General features: G+C 31.6%; 3 protein-coding genes and 1 non-coding gene across 4 annotated transcripts in view; 1 reads left to right on the top strand and 3 right to left on the bottom strand.

Moving 5' to 3' along the window:
• The window catches only part of LOC112519672 (WW domain-containing protein ZK1098.1-like), a 5,877-nt gene extending 2,356 nt beyond the window's left edge, over positions 1–3,521 (top strand). The window contains exon 2 of the mRNA XM_025127892.1: positions 2,844–3,521. Within this exon, the coding sequence (XP_024983660.1) occupies positions 2,844–3,371 (528 nt within the window). The 3' untranslated portion in view covers positions 3,372–3,521. The remainder of the gene's footprint in view (positions 1–2,843) is intronic.
• A 1,202-nt stretch (positions 3,522–4,723) lies between these two features.
• On the bottom strand, positions 4,724–5,936 carry LOC112528181 (probable aquaporin NIP-type). The gene is made up of 5 exons (XM_025139149.1): positions 5,837–5,936; positions 5,515–5,736; positions 5,192–5,389; positions 5,034–5,095; positions 4,724–4,954 (listed from the first exon to the last, which is right to left on the bottom strand). The coding sequence occupies exons 1-5, from the start codon at positions 5,933–5,935 to the stop codon at positions 4,768–4,770; spliced, it is 768 nt and encodes a 255-aa protein (XP_024994917.1). The 5' UTR covers position 5,936; the 3' UTR covers positions 4,724–4,767.
• A 1,810-nt stretch (positions 5,937–7,746) lies between these two features.
• On the bottom strand, positions 7,747–7,830 carry TRNAL-CAA. The gene has a single exon. It is a non-coding gene; the product is annotated as a tRNA-Leu (tRNA).
• A 5,749-nt stretch (positions 7,831–13,579) lies between these two features.
• LOC112522246 lies at positions 13,580–22,141 on the bottom strand. The gene is made up of 6 exons (XM_025131360.1): positions 22,009–22,141; positions 17,224–17,483; positions 16,332–16,542; positions 15,435–16,071; positions 14,974–15,055; positions 13,580–13,898 (listed from the first exon to the last, which is right to left on the bottom strand). Exons 1-5 carry the CDS (start codon positions 22,055–22,057, stop codon positions 15,001–15,003), a joined length of 1,212 nt encoding a protein of 403 aa, XP_024987128.1. The 5' UTR covers positions 22,058–22,141; the 3' UTR covers positions 13,580–13,898; positions 14,974–15,000.
• Between the last annotated feature and the right edge of the window lie 2,039 nt (positions 22,142–24,180).

Genomic DNA, 24,180 nt, shown 5'->3' with positions numbered 1-24,180 from the left:
GTGGGTAAATATGTGGTTTTGAAAGAACAAGTTGGTAGTTAAATGTGTATATCAATGTTAATATCAAATATATATATATGTATTTTGAAAATGTTTGTTGATTAAATATGCATTATGGATGAAAATGTTTGATTGTTAAATTTGTAGGTTTGTTGGTTAAATAGATAGATTTAAGAAAATGAAAGAGATTTGGTGATTAAAAAAAAAATGTAAATCCAAATCCTACAAACCAAACAGAGGAATGGATTTCAAATCAAATCCAAATCCTACAAACCAAACAGAGGAATGRATTTCAAATCAAATCCAAATCCTGCAAACCAAACACAGGAATGGATTTTAAATCCAATCCAATCCAAATCCCATGAAATCCAAATCCCTTCAGGAATCCAAATCCCTTCAGGAATCCAAATCCCTCAGAAACATTGCTGCAAACCAAACGCACCATGAGTTTACCCTGGTTTCCGTCGTAGTCGACCAGAACCAGCTCCCTGCCTCCATCTCGACGATTACAGCTTAACCAGCTGAGCTCCCTCTCAGCCCCTGTGGTTATCTGCTTCTGAGTTCCCACTTGCCTTCAAAGCTGCCTCTGTTTGCTTCTGAGCTCCCGATTGCCGTCAAATACGCCTCTTTTCTCATATTGGTAATAATTTCTTCCGTTGTTGCTATTTGCCTAATTGCTAGTTGCTAATCACTGGGGATAGTTGCTATTACTAGACTACCGATTGAAAAAATAAGAATCAAGATAAAGTAAACCCTAAGTTAACTTTCACCTTGATTTGTTTGAACACAACAGAACATTGCATTACTTAATTAACTATTGCTATATTTTTTAACACTAATGCTGAGTGATTATTTGTATTTTCTTACATTTAACCCCACAGCTAAATTGCTAACAGCCAAGTGTTCATTGTAGATTAGAAAATGGTTATTATACTACTAAGTGTTGATTGTACATTTAACCTCTGTTGATTTGGAGTTTATAGTTCTGAATTTTAGGTAGAAATTATCAATCAAGATTAGGGGTGATATTTAGGTATTGGATTGAAAATTTTCTTAGCATTCAATTTTTCGGTAGCATATTGAATAGAAAACCTTTTCCAGTTTTCAATGGTTTTAAACCAGATTGGAACACTGAAGAAAGTCATGGTTTTAAAAGTGCTCTAGGCTTACGCCTTGAGACGTGGTGCTGGAAAATCGAGTCTGAGGCAGCGCCTCTCGTGGGTTAGTTGAGCGGTATGCATCGAGCCACTGCGGCAGGCCTTGAGGCGCCTAAGGCGGGGTTAGAAATTAGGGTTTAGAAATTGACTTGCTAATTTCACTTTTTATAAATAAACCAATTTTCTTGCTCTTAGTTTCATCTCCGACGTCTTTGCTAGTCTCCCAATTTGAAGAGCATCACGTATGTTTATTTTATTTCCCATTTCTCCAATTTCCCATTTTGAAGAGTATATGATAGATATGTGTGTGTATATATATCTTATTTCTTCTCCAGTCTCCCACTTTGTGTGTGTGTATGTGTACATATATATATATATGTATCTGCCTTGAGGCTTTCGCCTTGCCTCATTGAGAGAAAACGCCTCAAGGACCGATTCCACTTTTTAAAACCTTGACGAGAGAAACATTGAACCGAACAACATAAAAGATCAGTTTCAGGGTCTTACCCCTGTGTTCCACCCTGAGAGGGGATCACCCTGATCAACAGTCCTGGTTCCGCCCCTGATTACATGTCAATATTATACACATCCTCATATCAGACGACGTTAACAATAGTCCAATAAGCAACTCTAGGAGCATTCACTTGATTCCGAATGGATCTTACAAGGTGAAGGAATACCTTCTGTTTTCCCAAGTACTTTTACCCCCATTCTCAAAAGTTGAAATAACCAAGAGTATCCATCCTTGCTGAACCGAATACAGGGTGAAGCCTGAAATTATTTTAACAAATAGCTTCCGCTCAAGCACCAAAATAACACTAACACAATAGGCTGAAGACCAATTTTCCTACCAATACTGAATATATTTGAATTCAAACTACCCCCAAAGTTCAGAAAGGAAGCCATAACCCTGTCCCTTCTGTCAACTCCTTCCTTCCATTCAAACCCGCTGGCCCCCCTCTCAAATGTCTATTAGGCATGCTTGAATGAGTACAACAACAGTACCAAAAGAGATTCTCATGAAAGGAGCCAATTCTTGATCTATTTGATCATTTTGTTCGTTGAAACCGATTCCAGGTTCATCCCTTCCCTTATGGTTTTACCTTCCTTTATCTATTAGATTATTCTATCTAAAACTGGGTGGGATCCCTTTAATTGTATTTTTCCGGTCTGTAATTTGGGTTAATGGCGGTCTTTGCATACTCTGTTGTATTCGTTTCGTTCATCCTCCATCATTAGGTTTCATAATTATATTTTTGTTGCTGCATGATTTATCTATGCCCTTGGACTGCCCTCAAAATTTTGAGGAAATAATTGATCTCTTGCCATTGTCTTAGCAATTCAAAAGTAGAGGCACTATGTGATTTATAAGTTATAACCATTTTATCATTAACACAGAGCATATTCTTTACATAAAACAGTAATCCTAATTGCATTAAAATTGTAATCCTGGACCAGTTTCAATTTACTTACAGATGGCTGCCACAGTTGTTGCATTTCGTTTTCAGTTGACCATCTACTCTTAATTTTCCGAGAAAACCCTACTATCATTGCTATGCTACTAACTACTATATCCCGTTGATGAACCCATGAGTCATTTGAAGCTTCTGTCGAGTTATTTCATTATATTTAATCTTGTGTTGTTTTGTATTATTTTCATTTATGTGGGCATTTTCTCGGATTCAGATGAAGACTGTTTCTGGAACAATTATATCTTCTAAGCCAGTCAATATCTCGAAAGCAGCCAGTATCTTGTCGAATTTTGTGAACTCCGACAATGGCGCTTCTCAATCGGTGTCTACTTACCTCCGGCGTACTAGTACAGCATTTAACGAACTTGTATCCTTTAGAAAGCACCACAAGCGGAAGAAACATCAGCCAATGGAAGAAGATTCATCCAAATCTGATGTAAAGCCTAGAAATTCAGAAGAAGATGAGGTGAGGGTACTAGAAAATGGTGGTGGGGTAAACAGGAAATTTGACCATGATCCGGTTGAGGAAAAGGAGAACGACGTTGAAGGTAAACTCGAAAAGAAGAAGAAGAAGAAGAAGAAAGAGAAGGGTGGTTTGGGGAAAAGTGGGGTGTTTGAAGAAGATAATGAGATTGTGAAAGAGAAGAAGAAAAAGAAGAGGAAGAATGCAGAGGTTGAGGGGGATGAAAGTGGCAATTCCAAGAAGAAGAAGAAGAGAAGTAGAACTGAAGCTGATGAATAGGTCTCAAAATTTAGTAGAAAATAACTTGTTACTATTTTTAAGATTGTGATCTCATTGTTTAGCTTGTGCCAATTTTGATGATGATTTACATACTAATTTTCTTGTGGTTTTACTTCTAAGGTCATTTGAAGGTTATCAATTTTGATTTTCACTGCCGTTTACTAAACACTTACTTGGTAAGCGTTTACCGGTAAAATTTAACATTTTATCGTTTACTTATCAAGTAAGATTTTATTCATCAAAATGCATCGTTTGCAACAATTTGTCTCGGTAAGCGCTAACTATGGTAAGAGTTGTCGTCCTTACTTACCCGGTAAAAATCTTGATTCTTACCTTTGTTCTTGGCGGTAAGATTTTTAGTCTTTTCCATATTCATCCGGTAAAGTCATTTGATTTGATGAACACTTACCCGGATAAACGTTTGGTAAATGACATTTTACTTCAATTTTTCAATTTTTCATAGTACATCATTTTATATTCTTATCAACTAGTTTTGTCAAACATAATTTGTTTATCAGTTACCAACTATCTTATCAGTTAGTTTGCAAATCCTAGCCTAAGTTTACTTTACATTCTATTTGCTTTTTACAAGATTGACTTCTTTTGACTCACTAGTATTCTACCATGGAATGCAACCCACAATATAAATTTTTATTTTTACTGTTAATCGAGAACTAAAGAGCCGTTTATCAAACACTTACTCGGTAAAATTTTACTTACCAGGTAAGATTTTAGTTCACCAAAACAGTATCGTATGCAACAATTTACCCGGTAAGCGCTTACCGTGGTAAAAGTCGTCGCCCTCACTTACCAGGTAAGACCCTTGCTCTTTGTCTCGCTATTACCGAGTAAGATTCTTGGTCCTTACCATATTTATCCGAGCGGTAAGATAGTGTAACTTGATGTTCACTTACCCGAATAAGTGCCTGACAAACGGCCCCTAAAACTTAATATACTCTTTTTATTTATTAAAAGATCAGATATTAATGAAATATTGTTAAGGATGAGTATGTATTGAATATGATTACCATTTGATTTTTATAAATGTGGTGCTTTAAAAGGTATACCAAAACAGCCATAATATGAATTAACGATACTTGATATAATTATCTCTTTTCAAAAATTAATAATTTATAATATTTAAATAATTGAAATCCATTAAATTCGATAAACACCAAAAATATATATAAATCCGGGATTCATAAGATCTTTATATACAACTTCATATACCAATACCATACATAAATTTCAATATGAATAAACTGAAAAACTAAAACATTATCCGTACACTCACCACAATTAAATCAAAAAACTAAAATCAACAAATTGAAAGGTCTAAAAACATAAAGAACTTAATAAATGGAACTGTTTTAACGTCTCGTCTTTGAAGAATAATTCACTGAGTTCGTTTCAGAAAGTCGTGAAAAGATCTGGTCGTCGGCTTGAGCAAATTATAAACAAATCCTCCGGCCAATGCTCCGATGATCGGACCAAAGATATAAGCCCAAATTCCTTTGAAGTTACGCTTCACAATAGCCGGTCCAAGACTTCTTGCCGGATTCATCGATGCTCCAGAAATCGGCCTGAATTAATAAATTATTAAATTCAATTTCAGAAAATATAATTTAATTTAATTACTTTAAAATAAGAGTAATTAATTACCCTCCCACAAAGACATTTAACATGATAGTCATCCCAACTGCAATCCCGCCTTGTTTCTTTATCTGCAATTTCAATTAAATTTTTTTATATATAAAAGTTACGAATTCGATAATTAAATAAATAACTAATTGTAAAACGAAATTAAAAAGAAAACATACGGCTCTATGATCATTAGTAGCACCCGAAATAACAAACATTAAGATGAACGTAATAATGATTTCAACAACGAACGATTGTGCGGCTGAGCCAGCCGGCGTCGTTCCGAAAAAGGCTTCCGGAGTAACATTCATAATCAACGATATCGTTCCACTCGCAAGAATCGACCCCAACAGCTGCGATATTATGTAAAACACCACCTACAAATATATAAAGATTCATATATCATTAGACTCAAAGAACGCAAAATACAAATAAAAAACAATAACTAAAATTAATTAATAGCACCTTTAAAATAAAACCTATCAATAAATTAAATATATACCTCTTTAAACGGAAACAAACCCAAGAGAGACAAAGTGATGGTGACGGCAGGATTAAAGTGAGCGGAGACATGGCCGACGGTATAAATCATGACCATAACGATCAAACCCCAAGTCACACAGATTCCCGGAAAAGTTATAGTGCCACCGTAAAGTTTATTAACGGCCACCGATCCACAACCAGCAAAGATGACGCAGTATGTACCGATCAACTCCGCTAACAACTATACAACATAACAAATAAAAATTAGTCGATATGATTATTAAACGATCGATATAAACACATTGCAAAATATTCAAGATAATCGTTCAACATATATATACCTTTTGAGCTAAATTGATTTTAGGATCTGTCGAGACCATCAAAGGGAGATCGCCTTTTTCCATCGCTGAGATGTCCGATTCTTCGACACCGTTAGCCATGATCAAGCAATACCCGAAAACCAAAACGAAGAGAAATTAAAAGAAGAATGAGGAGTTATGGTGTATTCGATAAATCATATGTTGAAGGTTGATGGTTATATATATATATATATAGTGTGGTATGGAAGAATCGTAAGTAATCCATCCGTATGATTTGTTACCTTTTATTTCAGATACGGAAAGTTGATAAGGAAACTACTTCGATATTTAATTAATCCGTTATGATCTTACTTATAATTCCATTTATTATAAATTATCCAATATTTAATTATAATAAAATAAGTTTTATTTTAAAATTCTAATTGTGATCTCTTCCATTGTTATTAAACTTTATCATGATATAATACTTATCCGAGTAAGTACTTACCAAGTCATGTTACCTCACCAGATGAATATGGTAAGGACTAAAAATCTTACCCGGTAAGTGAGGGCGACAGACTCTTACCACGGTAAGTGTTGCATACTATGTCGTTTTGGTGGATTAAAATCTTACTCGATACGTAAATAATAGTGTTAAATTTTACCAGTAAGCATTTACCGGGTAAGTGTTTTGTAAACGGCCCCTTATTCTTATCCAAGATACATTATTTCTTTTATTATTATTATTTTTATTTTATTTTTGAGTAGAAATGATCGTAGTTATCATCATCAAAACTAACAAACTACGATTGTTTGAAATTTAAACCGACATTTGACTTGGTAATTAATTGATCAGAATGTAAATAATTGTAGAAATCAGATCAAATTCAGAAACATTAAATATTCAAGGGGCTGAATGCAAGAAGTTTAAAGTACAAGGTTTCATTTGGAAATAAAAAGACCCTTTTCAGTAATTGTGTATTTGTATTGTTATCCAACTTTTCGTTTTAAATACGTGATTTGATTTATTTTATTTACATATTTTTAGTTTATAGAAAGTATTAGATATGATTGTATATGTGTTTTTGTTACTATTAATTAATTAATTAAAATAATTATAACTTAATGTTTTAAATCGTTATAAAAAACAATTAATAATACCGATTTCATTGGAATCACATGTGTGTTTATGATTATTGAATTTTCTTCCAACCTTATCAATTTATTCACGACCTTTGACCAATGGTTTTTTATTTCTTTATTTAAAAGTGATTTTCATGTGACCCAAAAATAGTAAAAATTGAAACGTAGATTTGGTTCTAATTTGGTTTTTATTTTGAGTTTTCAAAGTAATATGAAAGATTTGATTTAAGTCAATTATTTAATTAGTTGAATCTGTATTAATTACTAGACTATTTTTTTTAATATTTCAATATTTGTTGTATAATCTTGACATTATTATTATATTGATACCAATTAAACTATGATTGACCTTATTATCCGACTATTTAGAGCATCTCTAATAAATATACTATATATTTTCTTCTTCTTTTTTAATTTCGAGATTTTTCTATTTTTTTATGTTTTAAATAATAGTTTTAACATAATTTTTAGAGCAAACTTTTCATGAATATAATAGCAGTTGGAGATGCTCTTAGTATTCATTTAATAGTGTTACTTGACTATTCAAGTAATTAATTGTCAAGAGAAATATATACAATAACTAATTAATCCTGATGATGTCATGTCCATTACTCATGGTCTTACAATAGCGTCAGGAAGAAAACACAAATGTTTCTAGTCCTTGTGTTAAAAAAATTAAGGGATGCAAATAGAGATTGAACAAGAGTTGCGGGACTAAATGTACATTACAAAAAGTTAGGTATAACTTAAATAGAAATTAAACCAAAGTTAAGGGGCTAAAATATGAAAAGAAAAAATATAATTAAATATGTCAGAAGTGGGATTTGAACCCACGCCCTCTCACGAAGACCAGAACTTGAGTCTGGCGCCTTAGACCTCTCGGCCATCCTGACACTTTTGATGTTAAATTTGGCATTTAATGCTTATTATCAATACTTCGTCAAATAAACCTTATTAAAAGTAAAATTCTAATTTCCTATTATACCCTTTATACAAGTTTTTTTATTAATTAAAAAGTATAATAATTTCATATTTTTAAAATTATATACATTTTTCATTATGAACATTTATTTTAATACGAATAAAATATTTAAGTATGAAATTTGTGATTCTACTCAATTGAAACATAAAGTAGCAAGTAATAACCTTTTATTAATTGAACTAGAAACTTTAAAAATTATCATATCTTAGTACTGCTTTTATATTTTTTTTAACTACTAGAATGGTACTCGCACAATGCAGTGGGTACATCTTTATTTTAATGTTTCGTTTTTTTTTTTGTCTCTGTTAATAGAATACAGTTTGTTTGGTTTTCAGAAAGATAATGTTTTACTTTTGAATAAAAATAAATTTGAAGATATCATAAAGTTTGAAAAAATATATCGATATTAATATCAAATTAACTATTTAAAAGTTCTACTTTTTTGTACAATTTCTTTAATAAATTTTTTTTATTATAATTTAATTTAGATTTAATAACGAAATAATTTATTTTTGCCTTGACAATATAATTTTTATAAAGATAATGATTATATTAGAACTTAATGATTATCATAATTACATTTTAGATTTTTTATATTTATAATGAAATGTTTATCTATATTTGATTATATTTATCTGCGGTTAGTTATACGAATTCAAAAATGAAGATTTAATAAGTTGTACTTACGCACAGTTTACTTGTAATTTTAAATTATAAGTAATATGCATTAATACACAATACTTCATACATAAAGAATGATTTTTAAGAGATTTTATCAAATGCTTTATAATATAATATAGATAACGCAACACATTGTTGAGACATCTTACTAAATGATATATAATTAAATGAAATTCTAACTGAATTTAGAATCTTCCGATAAATATGGACATATTTTCTTAATAGGTCGGGATGTCATTAATTTAATTAAAATCTTATTTAAGATTATATATCTAAACGATCATCTTCTCAACACATCAAACTAAAGTTTCAAACCAAACCTTTTACAATGAAGATATCAAATATAGCATCAAAATGGTGTTATAAATAATAAAATCCAAATTTGGTATAACGTCATTTATTTACGCCATTTTTTGTTTTATTTTGGTACTAAACATGAATTACACTATGTTAAAGTTAACTTAATAGCAGTGACGAATCCAAAAAATTTATAGACTAGGGTCTCATGGAAAATTCTACTGAGAGGAGTAAAAGTAAGGTCTGTAAAAAATAAATTTTGACCTAGGTAAATTTTTTTTAACTTTTTGACTGGAGTCCCTTTCTCCTATACGATGTATCTGTCGCTGTGTACTCGGTTGGGAATGAATTACTGTTTGTACGAAAAATATTATATTTTAATGCAAAATTTGGTGTTAGATGGTTGGAGATGTGTTGATGATTTATCTCCATATTCAAAGGATAAACAGGGGCGGATGGCCATTGGGGTCTTTAAGCCCTTAGGTTTTTTTCTGGATAGAGTGAAGCATCTTCAGTCCATTAAAGTTGTAAGTGTAAAATTCTTTTCAGCCCCTCCGCTATTGCTAATCTAGTCAATTTGTGTTCTGCTTCCGGATATAAAAAATGTAAAAGGATATTACATACTCTTTTAAACTAGTCGACCTTATGCTCATTTAAAAAAGAAAATATAGTACCGTCTGTACTCATTTTTTGTTTAAATTTGAACACGTAATGAGACTTACTTTCATCATGTATAGTTCAAACTTGAAGGATATATTGTATAGCATTAGAAGAGTATTCATGTAATACAACGAGATACATCTCGTTTTTATCGTTTCGTTTAATTTTGTCTCTGTCGATATAATACAGTTTTATGTGGTTTTAAAAAAATGATAATGTCATTTTTGAATAAAATGTAAATTTTGAAAAATTATATTTGTATTAGTATCAAATTAACTATTTAAAAATTCTCGTATTTGTGTGATTTCTTGATTCAATTTTTTTATTATAATTTAACTTCGGATTTATAACGAAGCAATTTATTTTTGGTTTAATAATATAATTTTTTATAAAGATAATAATTAAATATCTTGTTAGAACTCAATAATTATCCTAATTATATTTTATATTGTTTATATTTAAAATAAGATGTTTATCTTGTATATGATTATGTTTATCTGCAGTGCAGTTAGTTACACGAATTCAAAAATGAAGGTTTAATAAGTTATACTTATATCTAAATGATCCTTTTCTGAACACATCAAACTAAAGTTTCAGACCAAACCTTTTCCAATGAAGATACCAAGTATTTCATCAAAATGGTGTTATAAATAATAAAATCCAAATTTAGTATAACGTCATCTATTTACGTCATTTTTTGTTTGATTTTGATACTAAACATGAATTACACTATGTTAAAGTAAATGTAATAGCAGTGGCTGATCCAGTAGTTTTATAGATTAGGGTCCCGTGGAAAATTCTACTGGAAGTGGGAGTGGGAGTGAGAGTGAAGGTAAGTTTTGTAAAAAAAAAATTAACCTAGGTAAATTTTTCTAACTTTTTGACTGGGTCCCTTCCTCTCTGTACGTTGTCTCCGCCCCCATGTAATAGGTTGGGAATGAATAACTATTTGTACGAAAAATGATTACTGTTTGTACTTGTTTTTTAATTAAATTTTGAACACATGTAATGAGATTTACTTTCATTATGTGTAGTCAAACTTGAAGGACATACTATACACTATATATTATATGTTTTCGATTTTTGTTTTAAATAAATAATTATACAACGTACAAAACTTCATGCATTATTTTGTACTCAATCCATATAAAATGATTTATAATAGTAAAGTATGATATTTTTGAATTCCCAAATTAAATGTATTTGTGTATTGATGGTCATATAACAACAATTTCAAGGTGTAATTGGGTTCAAAACGGTGAATCATGATGTGTAGTCAAATACATATTGCAAATGATCAAACATATGACTAAACTTATATGTGAAATATCATGTGAGAAGAAGAGTTGGACATTGTTTGGTAAACATAAACTAATTTATAAGTTAGCTTATTTTTTGGATAGACATTTAAACATAATAGAAGGGTACTCGTGCAATACAACGAGATACATCTCGATTTTAATGTTTCATTCTATTCTTTGCCTCTGTTAATATAATACGGTTTTATGTGGTTTTGAGAAAATGATGATGTTTTTATTTTTGGATGAAATATAAATTTGAAAAAAAATATATTGATATTAATATCAAATTGACTATTTAAAAGTTCTTTTTTTTTTTGTGTGTAATTTCTTTAATTCAATTTTTTTATTACAATTTAAATTAGGTTTAATAACAAAGCAATTTATTTTTAGTTTACCAATATAATATTTTATAAAGATAATAACTAAGTATTCTGTTAGGACTCAATGATTATCCTAATTATATTTTAGATCTTTATGTTTAAATGAGATTTTTATTCAGTATTTGATTATGTTAAGATGCAGTTAGTTACATAAACTCAAAATGGAGCTTTGATAAGTTGTACTTACGCACAATTTACTTGAAATCGTGAATTTTAAGTAATATGCATCAATAAACAGTACTCATGCATAAAAAAATTAGTTTTTAAAAGTTTTTGTCAAATGTTTTATAATATAATATTTTAAATTTTTTATACTTAAAATGAAATATTTGATTATGTTTATCTTCAATTAGTTACATGAATTCATATACGTAGCTTTAATAAGTTGTACCTATGTATTATTTACTTGTATTCTTAAATTTTTAAGTAATATGCATTAATAAACAGTACTTTATGTATAAAAAATAAATTTTAAGAGTTTTTGTCAATTTCTTTATAATATAGTATAGATATAAGCTAACTTATAAATTAGCTTATAAACTAACTTATTGATAAGCTACTTGGAGTAGCTTATGAAAAGTTTTTTTTTTTACTTTTTCAATTATACTCTTCATTAATATTAATTATTGATTATTATTATTTTATTGTAAATAAATACTAATTATTATAAATAAAAAATATTAAGGGATTAATTATTTAATTAATAATAAATAAAAAATAGTTGAAAACACTATACATTAATATTAATTATTTAGAATTATTTTTATATTACTATTTTTGAAATTATTATTCAGTACATTTAGTTATAAAAAAAGCAAATATAACAATTCTAATAATGTTTATGTAAGTTACATAAAAATCAAAGTTATATTTTATTTTCTTTCATAGATAATAAAATTGTGTTAATGATTTCAATAAAATATTTAATTTAATTAGTAATTACAGTTTTTGAAAAATTATTAAATAATTATGATATGTGAGATTGATCAATTTTATTTTTATTCACGTTATATATAATTATTATTATAAATCATAAATTAAGGTAGATTTTTTTATAAAATTTTGTTTTAACTCCAAAATTTATAATATATACAAGAATCAATTTAAAATTCTTTTAATTAACATATTATATCATTTTAATTTTTTTTAGTATCTTGTTTATATTAATATATTATATTATTAAATATTTGGTTTAATTATATTATAAAATATCCTAATTGACTACTTTTTCAAGATGCCTTTTTAGTCATTTTATATGTTGTTCAACTAGTTTTTGTCAAATATGATTTGTTCATCAGCTACTAGCTAGCTTATCAGTCGTAAGTTAGTTTATCAGCTAGTTTACCAACATAGCCTTAAGGTGAGAAACGTAAAAAGGAATATGGACCATTGATCACCTTTAATTTGAAACCTACACATGAATCATACTTGATACGGGGATTGATTTGTTGTGTCTCATCCAAATATACATCCAATGATGGAGATCAATTTTTACACTTCTCAACTTAACTATATTTCTTATTGAAACCAACTCCGAATCTATAACAGTATTAACAGATATTTTATTAAAAATTACAAGAATAAAAAAACGGATATGAACCAATATTATTTAGAGATTATTTGGTAGATACAAAAACAATACATTTTTGGATAATCACTCATTTCCATCTAAATTTTCAATTATCAAGATTCTCATCATCATTCTTATTTTTATTTTTCATCTTCAACATTTTCATTATCATTCTTATTCTCATTTCTTAACTTCAACATTCTCATCATTATTCTTATTCTAATTTGTGCTCTCTAAAAGCATTCATAATATACCTCTTCATAAGAGCTTTTTGGCCTTATAAATTCATCTCCATTACATTCTAAAAAATCAAAATACTCTAAAAAAAATTACACTCAGCTCCAACAAGTTCTCAATTTTAGATATTACAACCCCAATTAAATTAAAATATATAATACATTTAATAAAATATTATCTATCTCACCAAAACATTTAATTTTAAAGACTCTTATTAAAAAATAATAAAATATCAATTCTCACTTTATTTTTAGGGAGTTCCGTGAATCTAGAGAATGTTATCCTTCTCTCTTCTACTTTCTCCATTTTAAAGAAGGTTCTAGATAATATGTTAGAAACAAAAATATCGCTAAATTTTCCATTTTCTTCATTTAAAGAGTCTACTTAAGTTTGTAGGTCCCACTTTTTTATAAAAAATAAAATAAGCTTGTACGTCCCACATTTTTTATAAAAAAAGTACCATTGTGTATGCTTCAAGAGGTCCCACCTCTTAAAAATACTTTTTTTTAAAATTGTGAATGCTTCATGTGGTAGTTTTTACATATAGATAAAACAGGAGTAGGTGACAGGAGTCTTGAAATTATATTGTACCTTTACAAATGGTTTTCATGCATACTAGAACAGCAACAATAAAATCCTAACAACCTGGTGCATGAAGAAATATCTTGCATAGTTGCATATTAAGTGGAATCCTGCAAGTTTTTTCAAAGATAAAGGGTCCATTGCAACAAGGCCTATGACAAAAAGCTACAGACGTCGATCGTTGAGCCAAGGTACTCAATTATACGGAGAATAATTTGCAAGAATCATCGAACCATCACGTTCCACAAACAATCAAATTTTATTGATCATTCTGCGATACATGACAGAAAAGTGTCAGTAAGGATGCTTAAACCAGATGCTATGTGAATAAGCTAGAAATGCTGAAAGATCCTTTATAATGAACAATTAATTAGCACATGGACTTAGACATCTCGTCACGCTTGCAAGAATGCAAAATTACTACTAGGTGTTTTTGCGATGTCTTCTGGCCAACCCTATTGTTTTTACATTCTTCTTTTACTTTTCTGCATTTTCGTGCTAGTATGTTGGGTTTTTTAAAAACAATGTAAACCAAACCAGTTATATCCCACTCGAAAGTAGGGTCTGGGATGCACACAGACTGGTCCTCAAAGGCTGTTTTTTGTGAAGACCCGTGAAAAAGTGTGAACGAAAAGAGCAGACGAACAAAGACTAACGTGTAGAAACAACATGCCAAGTACAATGACTCAAAATACTACTTGGTCTTGTAATAGACCTTTGGTACCAAAGAAAACAGAATCAAATTCTGGTTTCAAGATTCCAACCTTGTTATATTTATTAATTTGCTTCTACATAATAAATTCGACTTACTAAACAATTTGTTCAAAGTACAATTCATATATCAGTTTCTCTAAAACTACTGCGATAAAAACTATGAAGCTAAAGTTCACCTTAGAGCATCTCTAACAGCTTCTCTATAATTTCTCTAAAAAATAGAGAACTAAAAATCAAAATCTCTAAAATAAATTACAATCAACTCCAACAGCTTCTCTATTTTAGAGATTTTATCATTAATTCTATTATTTAAAATATAATTTTGTGATCTCAATACCCTTTATATATATATAATGATATTAATTCAACCCTCATTCGTGGGATGAATAAAAAACTCATTTCTCTCTCTTCTCTTTGGATTTTTAGAGAATTCTCTGCTTTGGAGAATGAGATATGGAAGCTGTTGGAGCATTATAGAGAATAAAATGTTGATTTTCTCTATTACAGAGAAGCTGTTGGAGATGCTCTTACACATCATACATTGTAGATGAAAATGCAAGAAGGGAGGATAATGAATAAAACTCAGCCTTTCTACTGTCACAAATTAAAAATCAGTAGCGAAGAAAGTTTACCTTACAAACACAGAATTCAAAATCCACTTATTGTGTCGAAAATGTAGGAAATTGGCTCAGAGCTACGGCCGGCAACAATGACCTGAAATTAAAGAACCAAGATCGAACAGTAAGTTTCAAAACAAAGGCATTATGGATCAAATGTTTTTATTTATGAGCAACTTAGCCTGACAATTGTGCAGATAAGTAGATTGAAAATGCCTCAATGATCACATCTCCCGTAAACCCCAGTTCATTACTAAAAAAACTGAAACATTGTATTCTGAAATGTATACCACCAATTCATCGGACTAAATATAATTTAACCAGAAGTGATTAAACTATAGCAACCCACTAAAGAAAATTAAGCCCTTGTTTCACAAGGAAAAGTAAACCTAATCAAGCCTAAAAAACATTAACAAAGACATCATAAAACAAGGAAACAAGAACAAAAGGATGTTTTAAAGATGATCGATACTTACTGATCCTCGACTCGCATTTTCTTTTGGGCATTTTTCTTGTTCTTACGGTTTCGCTTCTTGCCAGAAGTTTGACTTGCGACCGTTGTTTGTGCTACAGCAGGAGACGACAAAGAAAGTGGAGGAGCAACTACTCCAGATGATGCCTCTGAATTTGCCAACCGAAACACATTAGAAGAAAGATGAGTTGCTATTATACGGGCAAGATCCTCCAAAGACGGTAATGATATTTGGGAGGAAATAGATGCATTGTTGGTCCCAGCATATTGGGCCTGTGCCAAAACTGTAGGCACCGGAATAGCTGGAGTGCTAGCCTGAGTTGATTCTTCAGGAATGATCCCTGGAGGGATGGTAGTGCCTTGTACCAAGGAAGGCTCTGGTAGTGCAGTTGCGTTCAGCATTTTGGTTCCTTCCTCAACTTTAGCTTCATTCGAAATGATGCAATTGTCAAATCCAGTTTGTACTACCGCATTGGTGCTGTTGTCAACTCCAGTTTGTACCAACGCATTGGTGTTGTTGTCGACTCTAATTTGTGCTACCGCATTGGTGCCATTCTGAGCACCGGGTATGTCCTTCATTTCAACATAATTTCTGAACTTACAGTTAACTATCTCCGACATAATGTTTTCTGAGTCAGAATCTGCACAAGAACCAACAGATATTAACAATGACATATATGAATATCGTAAGTGAAAAGCCAGTCGCATGATGTAGATATGAGAAGGAAAATACTGAGTACAATTAGAAGGGTAACCCTTACAATCGATTAGAGTTTCATTAAGTACCTTCTATTTCAAATTATAGCAAATGCTACCCAAAATTTCAACTCAAAACATAGAAACTTGAAAAGAATCTTACAATCAGCTCATAGAACATAAGCTTTCAGATCTAGGGAAGTACCTAAATATTTTAGAATAACAACACGTGCCACTGATTGTTCAGCTTCTTTTTTGCTTTTACTATCATCTCCTGTACAAGAAACATTATTGAAAACCAAAGAAGAGCGAAAAACAGGAATTTGCGTATTTAGTTGAATCGTCTGGTAGGTGGGTTTCTGTATATTCATCCTAGCAGCATATTCAACCAGAATAGACTTGCAAAACGATTTATCCTGGATGATGGCACAAAGTAGTAAGAAACATTGACTTGAAAAGGATAACTTATGTCAATCAATAGAGAAACGTGGACAAGATAACACAATAGAATACAAAACAACTGGTTAAGAGTGAAAGAAAGTAAAAGCCGTCTCTAGATGACGATTATTTCCCGTCTGCATATGCAACATGCCATGGAAAAATGAATGGTTTGCAGAGAGAGATGCCATTAAGCTAAACCAAACCCGACCCAACCCAACCCGATATATCCAGCTCGAAAGCAGGGTCTGGGGGAGTGACATATACGCAATCGAGAAAAGGAAAGAAAACCACACGTTCACATTCAGGGTTCTTAGGCTTGCAAAAATTACATGAAGAAAAAATTATAAATATGAGAAATCCAGAAACATGAAAAATGCATACAAGCAGAAGATAAAGAAATGATCAGAGATAGTTATACAACGCACAAGTGATGCAATCTAATATAAGTCTGATTATGCTCAAACAAGTGCAGGGTGAAAGCAAATAAGTTGTTCTCAAGAGAAGAACAAGCAGAAGAAAATTATCAACACCCCTTGTCAATCTTATGTTATCATAGAAAAGCAACACAAAGAGAGTTTCAAGCAGGAAAGGTAAGTACACTAATAGTATTAAACCATATACAACAGTTAAAATCAATATTAATGTATGTGCCAAACCTCACGAACAAGACGTAACGCCTCATTCTTCAACTTGTGCATTGTAGCCAAAACTGCGATCCTAGAAGCATCCAACTCAGCCATTTTACGCTGTTTAAACGTGTTTGGAGATGTATAGCTCACCCCATCAGCCCACACAGTAGACCTGAACTTTGGTAGATGGTCAGGTCCTTCATTCCGTGTTTGATATACTGGGCGTTGTTTCCATAATTTTTGAGCATATTTATTCAAAAGACACTTGTACAGTTGTGGTTTCTCACCTACATACAAAACAAAGGAAAAGAAATATAAAATTACATATATCAAATGTACGATTATATATACCACACTTCAAGTCTCCTACAGAAGTAAGATAAGCAAACATGCATTTGCACCTCTCATTATGTTTTTGTGGTTCCACACTAGGTACCATCCAGGTTTGCTTGCAAGTTGCAACTGATACGAATTATGACCATTACTCAAAATATGCTCCATGAAAGTGCACTCTTTTTAAATAAATCCATGGAACTAAGTGCAACAGCTAAAAGAAGGGGTTCCCCCATATTTTCTCTCTAATCGACCTTTTAACTATAGGTTGCATAAAAAATCATGAAATGTCACTTGAAAGAGAAATAACACTTGAAACAAATACAAAGTATATCAAGCAACAAACTATTGTTTCACTCTAGGAACCACAAAAGCAACATATTAGATCAATATGTTACTTAGCGAACACTCTTGTACATATGAATACAGAAGCGCTGTCTAGAGAAACTGCTTAATTCCAAAGGCAAACTCGTCGTTAAGATTCTTCACCACAAGCACGCATCAAATCTCTTAACAGGGAAAGGCTGGACCAATGGTTATTGTTTTGAAACTCGCCGCTAACAGGACGTGTATTTCAAGTTTTCAACCGTTTCATAAAGAAAGTTTTGGTGTGAGAAAATTCCATTGAGTAATGTCTAATTATCACAGCAAGAATGAATGCAAAGGGCATGGACTAAAAAAATCATATAAAACAGTTCTAAAATCAAGTCAAAAGCATCTAGATCTTACATATTAGGAATGGTAGTCAGGAATCGTGATTCAGACCAAATCTAGCTAAGCTTTTATCCTACACCAGTTGTTGCCAGCAAAATGAAAATTAAAAAGATCATGCAGATGGAAAGGGGAAGGGAAAATAATACTGCACAATTGACATACCTGCTGTTTAATGCGAAGATCTAACACGTTTCTATATATGAACTTTTCAATCAAGTCTCTTCTAATACTTCAATAACGCATTCTCCTTACTCTCTTATAGAAACTAATCATTCCTCGCATACGGTTACATCAAATATGCGCTAACCATCTTAAGAATCCTCATTTATTCCCCTAGATTGGTGTCACCCTTAGCTTTTTTTGACCAACATAACCTCTGTCCTACCATCCTTGTGTAACCAGACATTCACCATATCATCCATTGTAACTACATTAAACTTATGCCTAGGTTGCTTTTTGATGAACCAACATTGTAGCCTACATGGCATGGATGGCATCATTGCCCTCTTTTCGAACAAGCCCCTAAAGTTTGTCAGAATTATATGACAACATAACAACAGAGTTCATTAGCATTCCATGTACCATATACTATTACCACTAACTAGTATCTAATATATTACAACCCCCCCCCCCAGCAAAATCATTATGGCAATTCAAACAAAGCATTCTTTTAAAAAAACAGCTTATATTAAATGTTTATATTGTCCTTCGTAACCATGCCACTTGAATCTGCCTCCTGTCATATCATGGCTGATAACTTCATATATTCCACCGTTATTTTCTTGTATCACATCCAATGGCAATGTGAAATAAAGAAAAGAGTGTAATGAAAAAGTTTTTAGGAGTAAAATCAGCAGCTAAAATAATATACTAACATGGCTGAAAGTCAACATGAAGCTTGCATGCAACAGAAAGAAGTTGATGGGCAAAGTAGCCAATTGTAATCTAGTTGTTTCAAGAAAGCTTTGTGAGAATACTACACATATCAAATCACATACGCTTCCTTACTAACTCTTAAGGCTACTAAGGACACCTTGTGCTTGCATGAAGCAGAGCTATGAGTTACTCCTAGGTTTCCATTTGAAGACACGGTAAGAAGTAGTGCATATATATACATATATATACATATATATACATATATATATATGGATTTGTTTGGAGGTCTAAAAAGTTTATGTTTGCTGCTGAACTGGATCTATCCCCAAAGTGATTGATGATAGATTGATCTGGAAAAAGAGCCTATAATCACTGTCAAATGACTAATAATATTTTACTTCAAGTACAATCCTTCCCGAACGAAGGGTTTGACAATCATCAAATTTCCAGTGAACTCTTCTTTCATATAGTAGGTAAATATGATTTTGAATACTTCAACATAGAACTTCAAGTTGCAACTAGTTTATATAGATCTTGGTTGATCCTAAAATAATCCTTCATCCAGAAGTAGCTAGGATGTTCCTAGTCTTCTGATATATACATGTGTCCCTATGCGCATTGTACAACAAATGAAAATTAAGGGAAGAGAGGGGGAGGGAGAAAAGGAAAGATAGGTAGGGAAAGAGGGGATGGGCAATTCTGTCTGGGGTTGCTCAAAAACTTGGGAAATTCAGGAATCCAATATCCATCCCAATTGGATCAGGAAATTCCAGGATAATGAAATATGAGGAATTATATATTTCTGAACTCAAGACTGCTCATCCTTTCAAATCCAAAAAAGTAAACAATAATAATATATGACTATGCCTTCTAAAAACTATATGACTGCTGACCGATTTTATTCTACTAGAAAAAACAAAAATCTAATCTAATAACATATTACAAATCCCATTTCCTGTTCTAAATTGGTTCATACATGTGCTTAAGGGTCTCTTTGTTCGGTCTTCCCCCTTCAGCATATGCAACCTGATCACAGGACAGGTTCCTTCCATCCCAACATATGTCTGTCTACTTCAATTAGTTGTTGTTGTTAATAGGGAATGAATTGTTTCAATTGCTCAACACCCTAACCGAGTGCCTTGCACTATTTGCTAAAGAGATAAGAAAGCAAAGATGAAAAAAAGGCAACTGGTTTAACAATCAGGACTAGCTGTTTGGCAGTTGCTGAATGGTTTGATGCAAAATGATTAAGTGATCAAAATGATTAAGAGACTCTCATGATATAGTGCAAAATGAGATATAGTTGTTTGGTAATTGTTTACAATGAAATTAGGGCGCTTAATGGTTAAGGGAGGCCCAGAATACAAAATCATTAAGAGGGTTTTAGAACCATTAAGAGGCAGCATTTTTTTTTTGCCAAACAAGATTCACCTCTTAACGATTCAGAGTGTGTCTCTTAATGGAACTATTAAGAGGTAAAGAAACAACCCTTAAAATTTCCAAAATTTAGGATGAGAAACCCCCTGAACAGTGTCGAAAGATTAAAACTATATACTTAAATTTCCTAATGAGACATAAACTCCCATAATAAGATATGCAACACATATATGGGACCAGTATGCATATTGCATTCCTACCAAAGTTAGCTCCCTTGGTTCCCAAGGAAAAGGGGTAAACCTTGACTTTTAAGATCAAATGTGCTACATTAACTTCAAAATCGATATGAATTCTTCTGCACAGAGATTTGATGATCACAATAAAATTTTATAACAATTTGAACAAACTTGGCGCCATATTTGTAACCAAACCAATTAAGTGTGCATTATTGGGACAGAGAAAGAAATAACGTGAACAGGCTGGATATAGTTAACCTTGATTATTAAAGAAAGCCACACAACTACAAGATCAAAAACTGCCTGCTATGAGACAGCAGACACCTTTTCCATATATGATGATAATATCTACATTAACAAAGAAATCGATGTTCATGATCAGTTTGTATGGCAAAATAATTATGATGATGCCTTTCAGAAAAGCAAGGAAATATATGGAACACAAGTACAAATTATAGATACTAATACAATTAGATCCGCTCTTCATAGACAAATTTGGGATAAAGTTAAAGTATCATTGAACATACTAATTGCTCTTTGCATGATCATTGAGAGATTCAATTAAGTGAAGCGATGATCAAACACTTGTATAAGTTGCACTATATTATTAAACATTTAGACAAAACTCTTAAAAACAACTCTTTAAGCATTGAGTGTTGATTAATGCATGTCCCTTAAAAATTCAAGAATACATGTAACTACTTCATGCGTACAAGTGCTTACAACTCTTTGAACTCTATAAAACTAATTAATAACCGACAACCAAACACGTCATATTCAGCCATATCAATATATTTCTTTTTGAGTATTTTACATCAGAAGACATATTCAACCATCGCTTGTAATTTCTATTTCTTCAAACGTGAATTATGGATTTTCCTTTTATTAATGAGAAGTTTCCATTAATGTTCCACTCTGGATGAGCAACAATATCGTACATCCATCGGGCCACAACTAGTAAGTTAAAATGCACGCTCTTACAACACTTCAGTTGATTATATATCTGTCTTTGCGTTTGTTGGGATATCTGAAACCCTAGGGGTTTGATAGTACATATCTGGCCGACGTGCAAAAGATTGCGTCAAGGCCCTAGATGGGTAGACCCGGGCTCTGATACATTACTGGAACCGCATTGAACCTCTAAATAGCTATGGGGAGAGTTTTCAGTGTTTGATGGCCCGATTCTCGTTCGATGGGGGTCTTCGCAGAAATTATACTCTAAAAACCTTAATAGATAAAACAATGGAGAAAGAGATAGAGAATGAGATGAATATACCGGCGGCGACAGGCTGGGTTGATTCGTCGACTTTCTGCGGCTCCGACATGCGGATCGATCTGTTGTTTCTCAAGAATTTCGGATGTGCTCGGACGGACGAAGGTTTTCGGTTCACTGGTATACTTGAGGGTACAACGTGGTTTTGGGTTTTGATAAATTTATATCTTTTTAAGTCCAATGTGTCGCCATTTGAAAATATTCACAAACAGATCTGCGTTATGTTTTATGGTCAAAATAACCCTTCATCTTTGAGAAACTTGACATACGTCCCCTAAAACTCTTTTGAGGAGACTAATGGGTTGTTATGTTAGTTTTTCTTGTATGGATAAAGTTGTTTGTATGTATTAATCTGTGTATATAAATTGAAAAGACTTTTTCATAAATGGCATGAACGTGTTTTTATTTAGAAAGGGCAGGTGTAGAAAAAAATCAATTTTTATATATAGTTTTAATCCTATAAACTTACTAAATAAGTCATTTTCTATATCAACAAGTTATTATCAAACAATATATATATATAGCTAATTGAATAAGATAAAATCTCATTAAACTGCTGACAAACAGGCCATAGGTTACCATGTATTGAATTACGTATTTGGAACTCCTGTTTATCTTACGTCCATCATTTTTTACAGTCGGTAACATGTAAAACTGTCATTGGATGATGGGTCCTCCAAACCACAAAATGAAGCATTCTTTTACATTTTTCAAGTAAAGTAACTAGTTATGACACAATCTTCGAAGCAAAAAAAAAAAGGAATGTTCAATTGTTCTTGATCTCGCATACCGAAATTAACTATAAAATAGAAGTAATGGATCGGTAAGTATTTATCGACAAGAGTCACCATGTTCACTTATCTTATCGAGTACAATCTCAACCATCAAAACGGATTGTTGATAAGCATCTTTTATCTTGTAAACACTAACGACGACAAAGTCATCTTTCTCGCTTACCAGATAAAATCCTTAGTCATTATGCCTTTTACCAGGCAGGAATGTCGATTATTGTCATGATTGCTCGGCACACATTTGGTAAACGACTTGGAAGTCATAAGGTTATTGTCGGTTAACAAATACGGACAGGTCGTGGCCTATAGGGGGTCAATTTAGTGGTGGTGGAGAAATGGAGGGCCATTTGGTTCATATAAGATTTTAACTTTAACTTAAAAGAGTTGTTGGATCATGGACGTGATGCTGATCTTATAATTGTACCTTACCCATAGTCACAGCAGACAACCTAAGAAAAATAGTTTACCAATTTTAGATTTAAAAGTGTAATGTAAACAGTTGTGTTATATTTCTATAAAATAAAATATTAAATGTTATTTTTTTTAAATTATATTTAACTTGAACAACTACTCTGTTTAAGAATTTAAATATATTTATATATATTATCAAGATAATTCATATATTTAATAAAATATTATTTATTTTTTCTCAAAATTTATTAATTATACCTCTTATTGATGGAGAATATTAAAATAATAATTTCTCTCTTTATTTAAAGATTTATTACAGATTTTACAATATATTCCTTCTTTTATATTTTACCATACAAAATAACATAGTTTTTTTAATTAACCTGAATATTCAACCAGCTATGCGAGCTGACTAATCTTAGGGCGACCATCTACTTTGCAGATAGCCCGGAGTCACCGTATTTGAATCTTCGTGGCCACAAGGGGGTTTTTGTTCCTCCTTGGATTTTGTTGGTCCCGTAAGGGTCTACAAGAATAGAAACAATTTGTAGAAGGGGGGGATGAATACAAACACAATATTTTCAAATTTAAAATATTTATTGATAAAGAAGATCAATACATATTTTACAAGATTGTTTGCGGAAAAATAAGGTAATGAAAACCTATCTAAACAATATTTGGTTACACACAGAGCTTTAGCAAATACAAGAATAGAGAATGCTAAAAGAAAGATCATTTACTTAAGCTAGAAGATGCTTGAAGTAAGAATAAGGTTAGAGAGAGATGCGTGCTCTCTGCATGGAGAATAAACATTTCTATTTATACTCAGTGCATTAAATGATCATTTAATACACTATGGTAGGTTTAGAGTGCGTGTCAAACCTTAAGAGGAAGGCTTGTCCTTTGCTACAGTGAATAGTACAAAAACACTATTTCTGAGCAGACATCCTTGCCTAAAGTTGGTGGACAAAGA

Source organism: Cynara cardunculus (genome assembly GCF_001531365.2).
Source record: "Cynara cardunculus var. scolymus isolate 2C chromosome LG 1, CcrdV1, whole genome shotgun sequence".
NCBI lineage: Eukaryota > Viridiplantae > Streptophyta > Magnoliopsida > Asterales > Asteraceae > Cynara > Cynara cardunculus.
The sequence above is the reverse complement of the archived record's forward strand: the minus strand, read 5'-3'. Positions and strand labels throughout refer to the sequence as shown.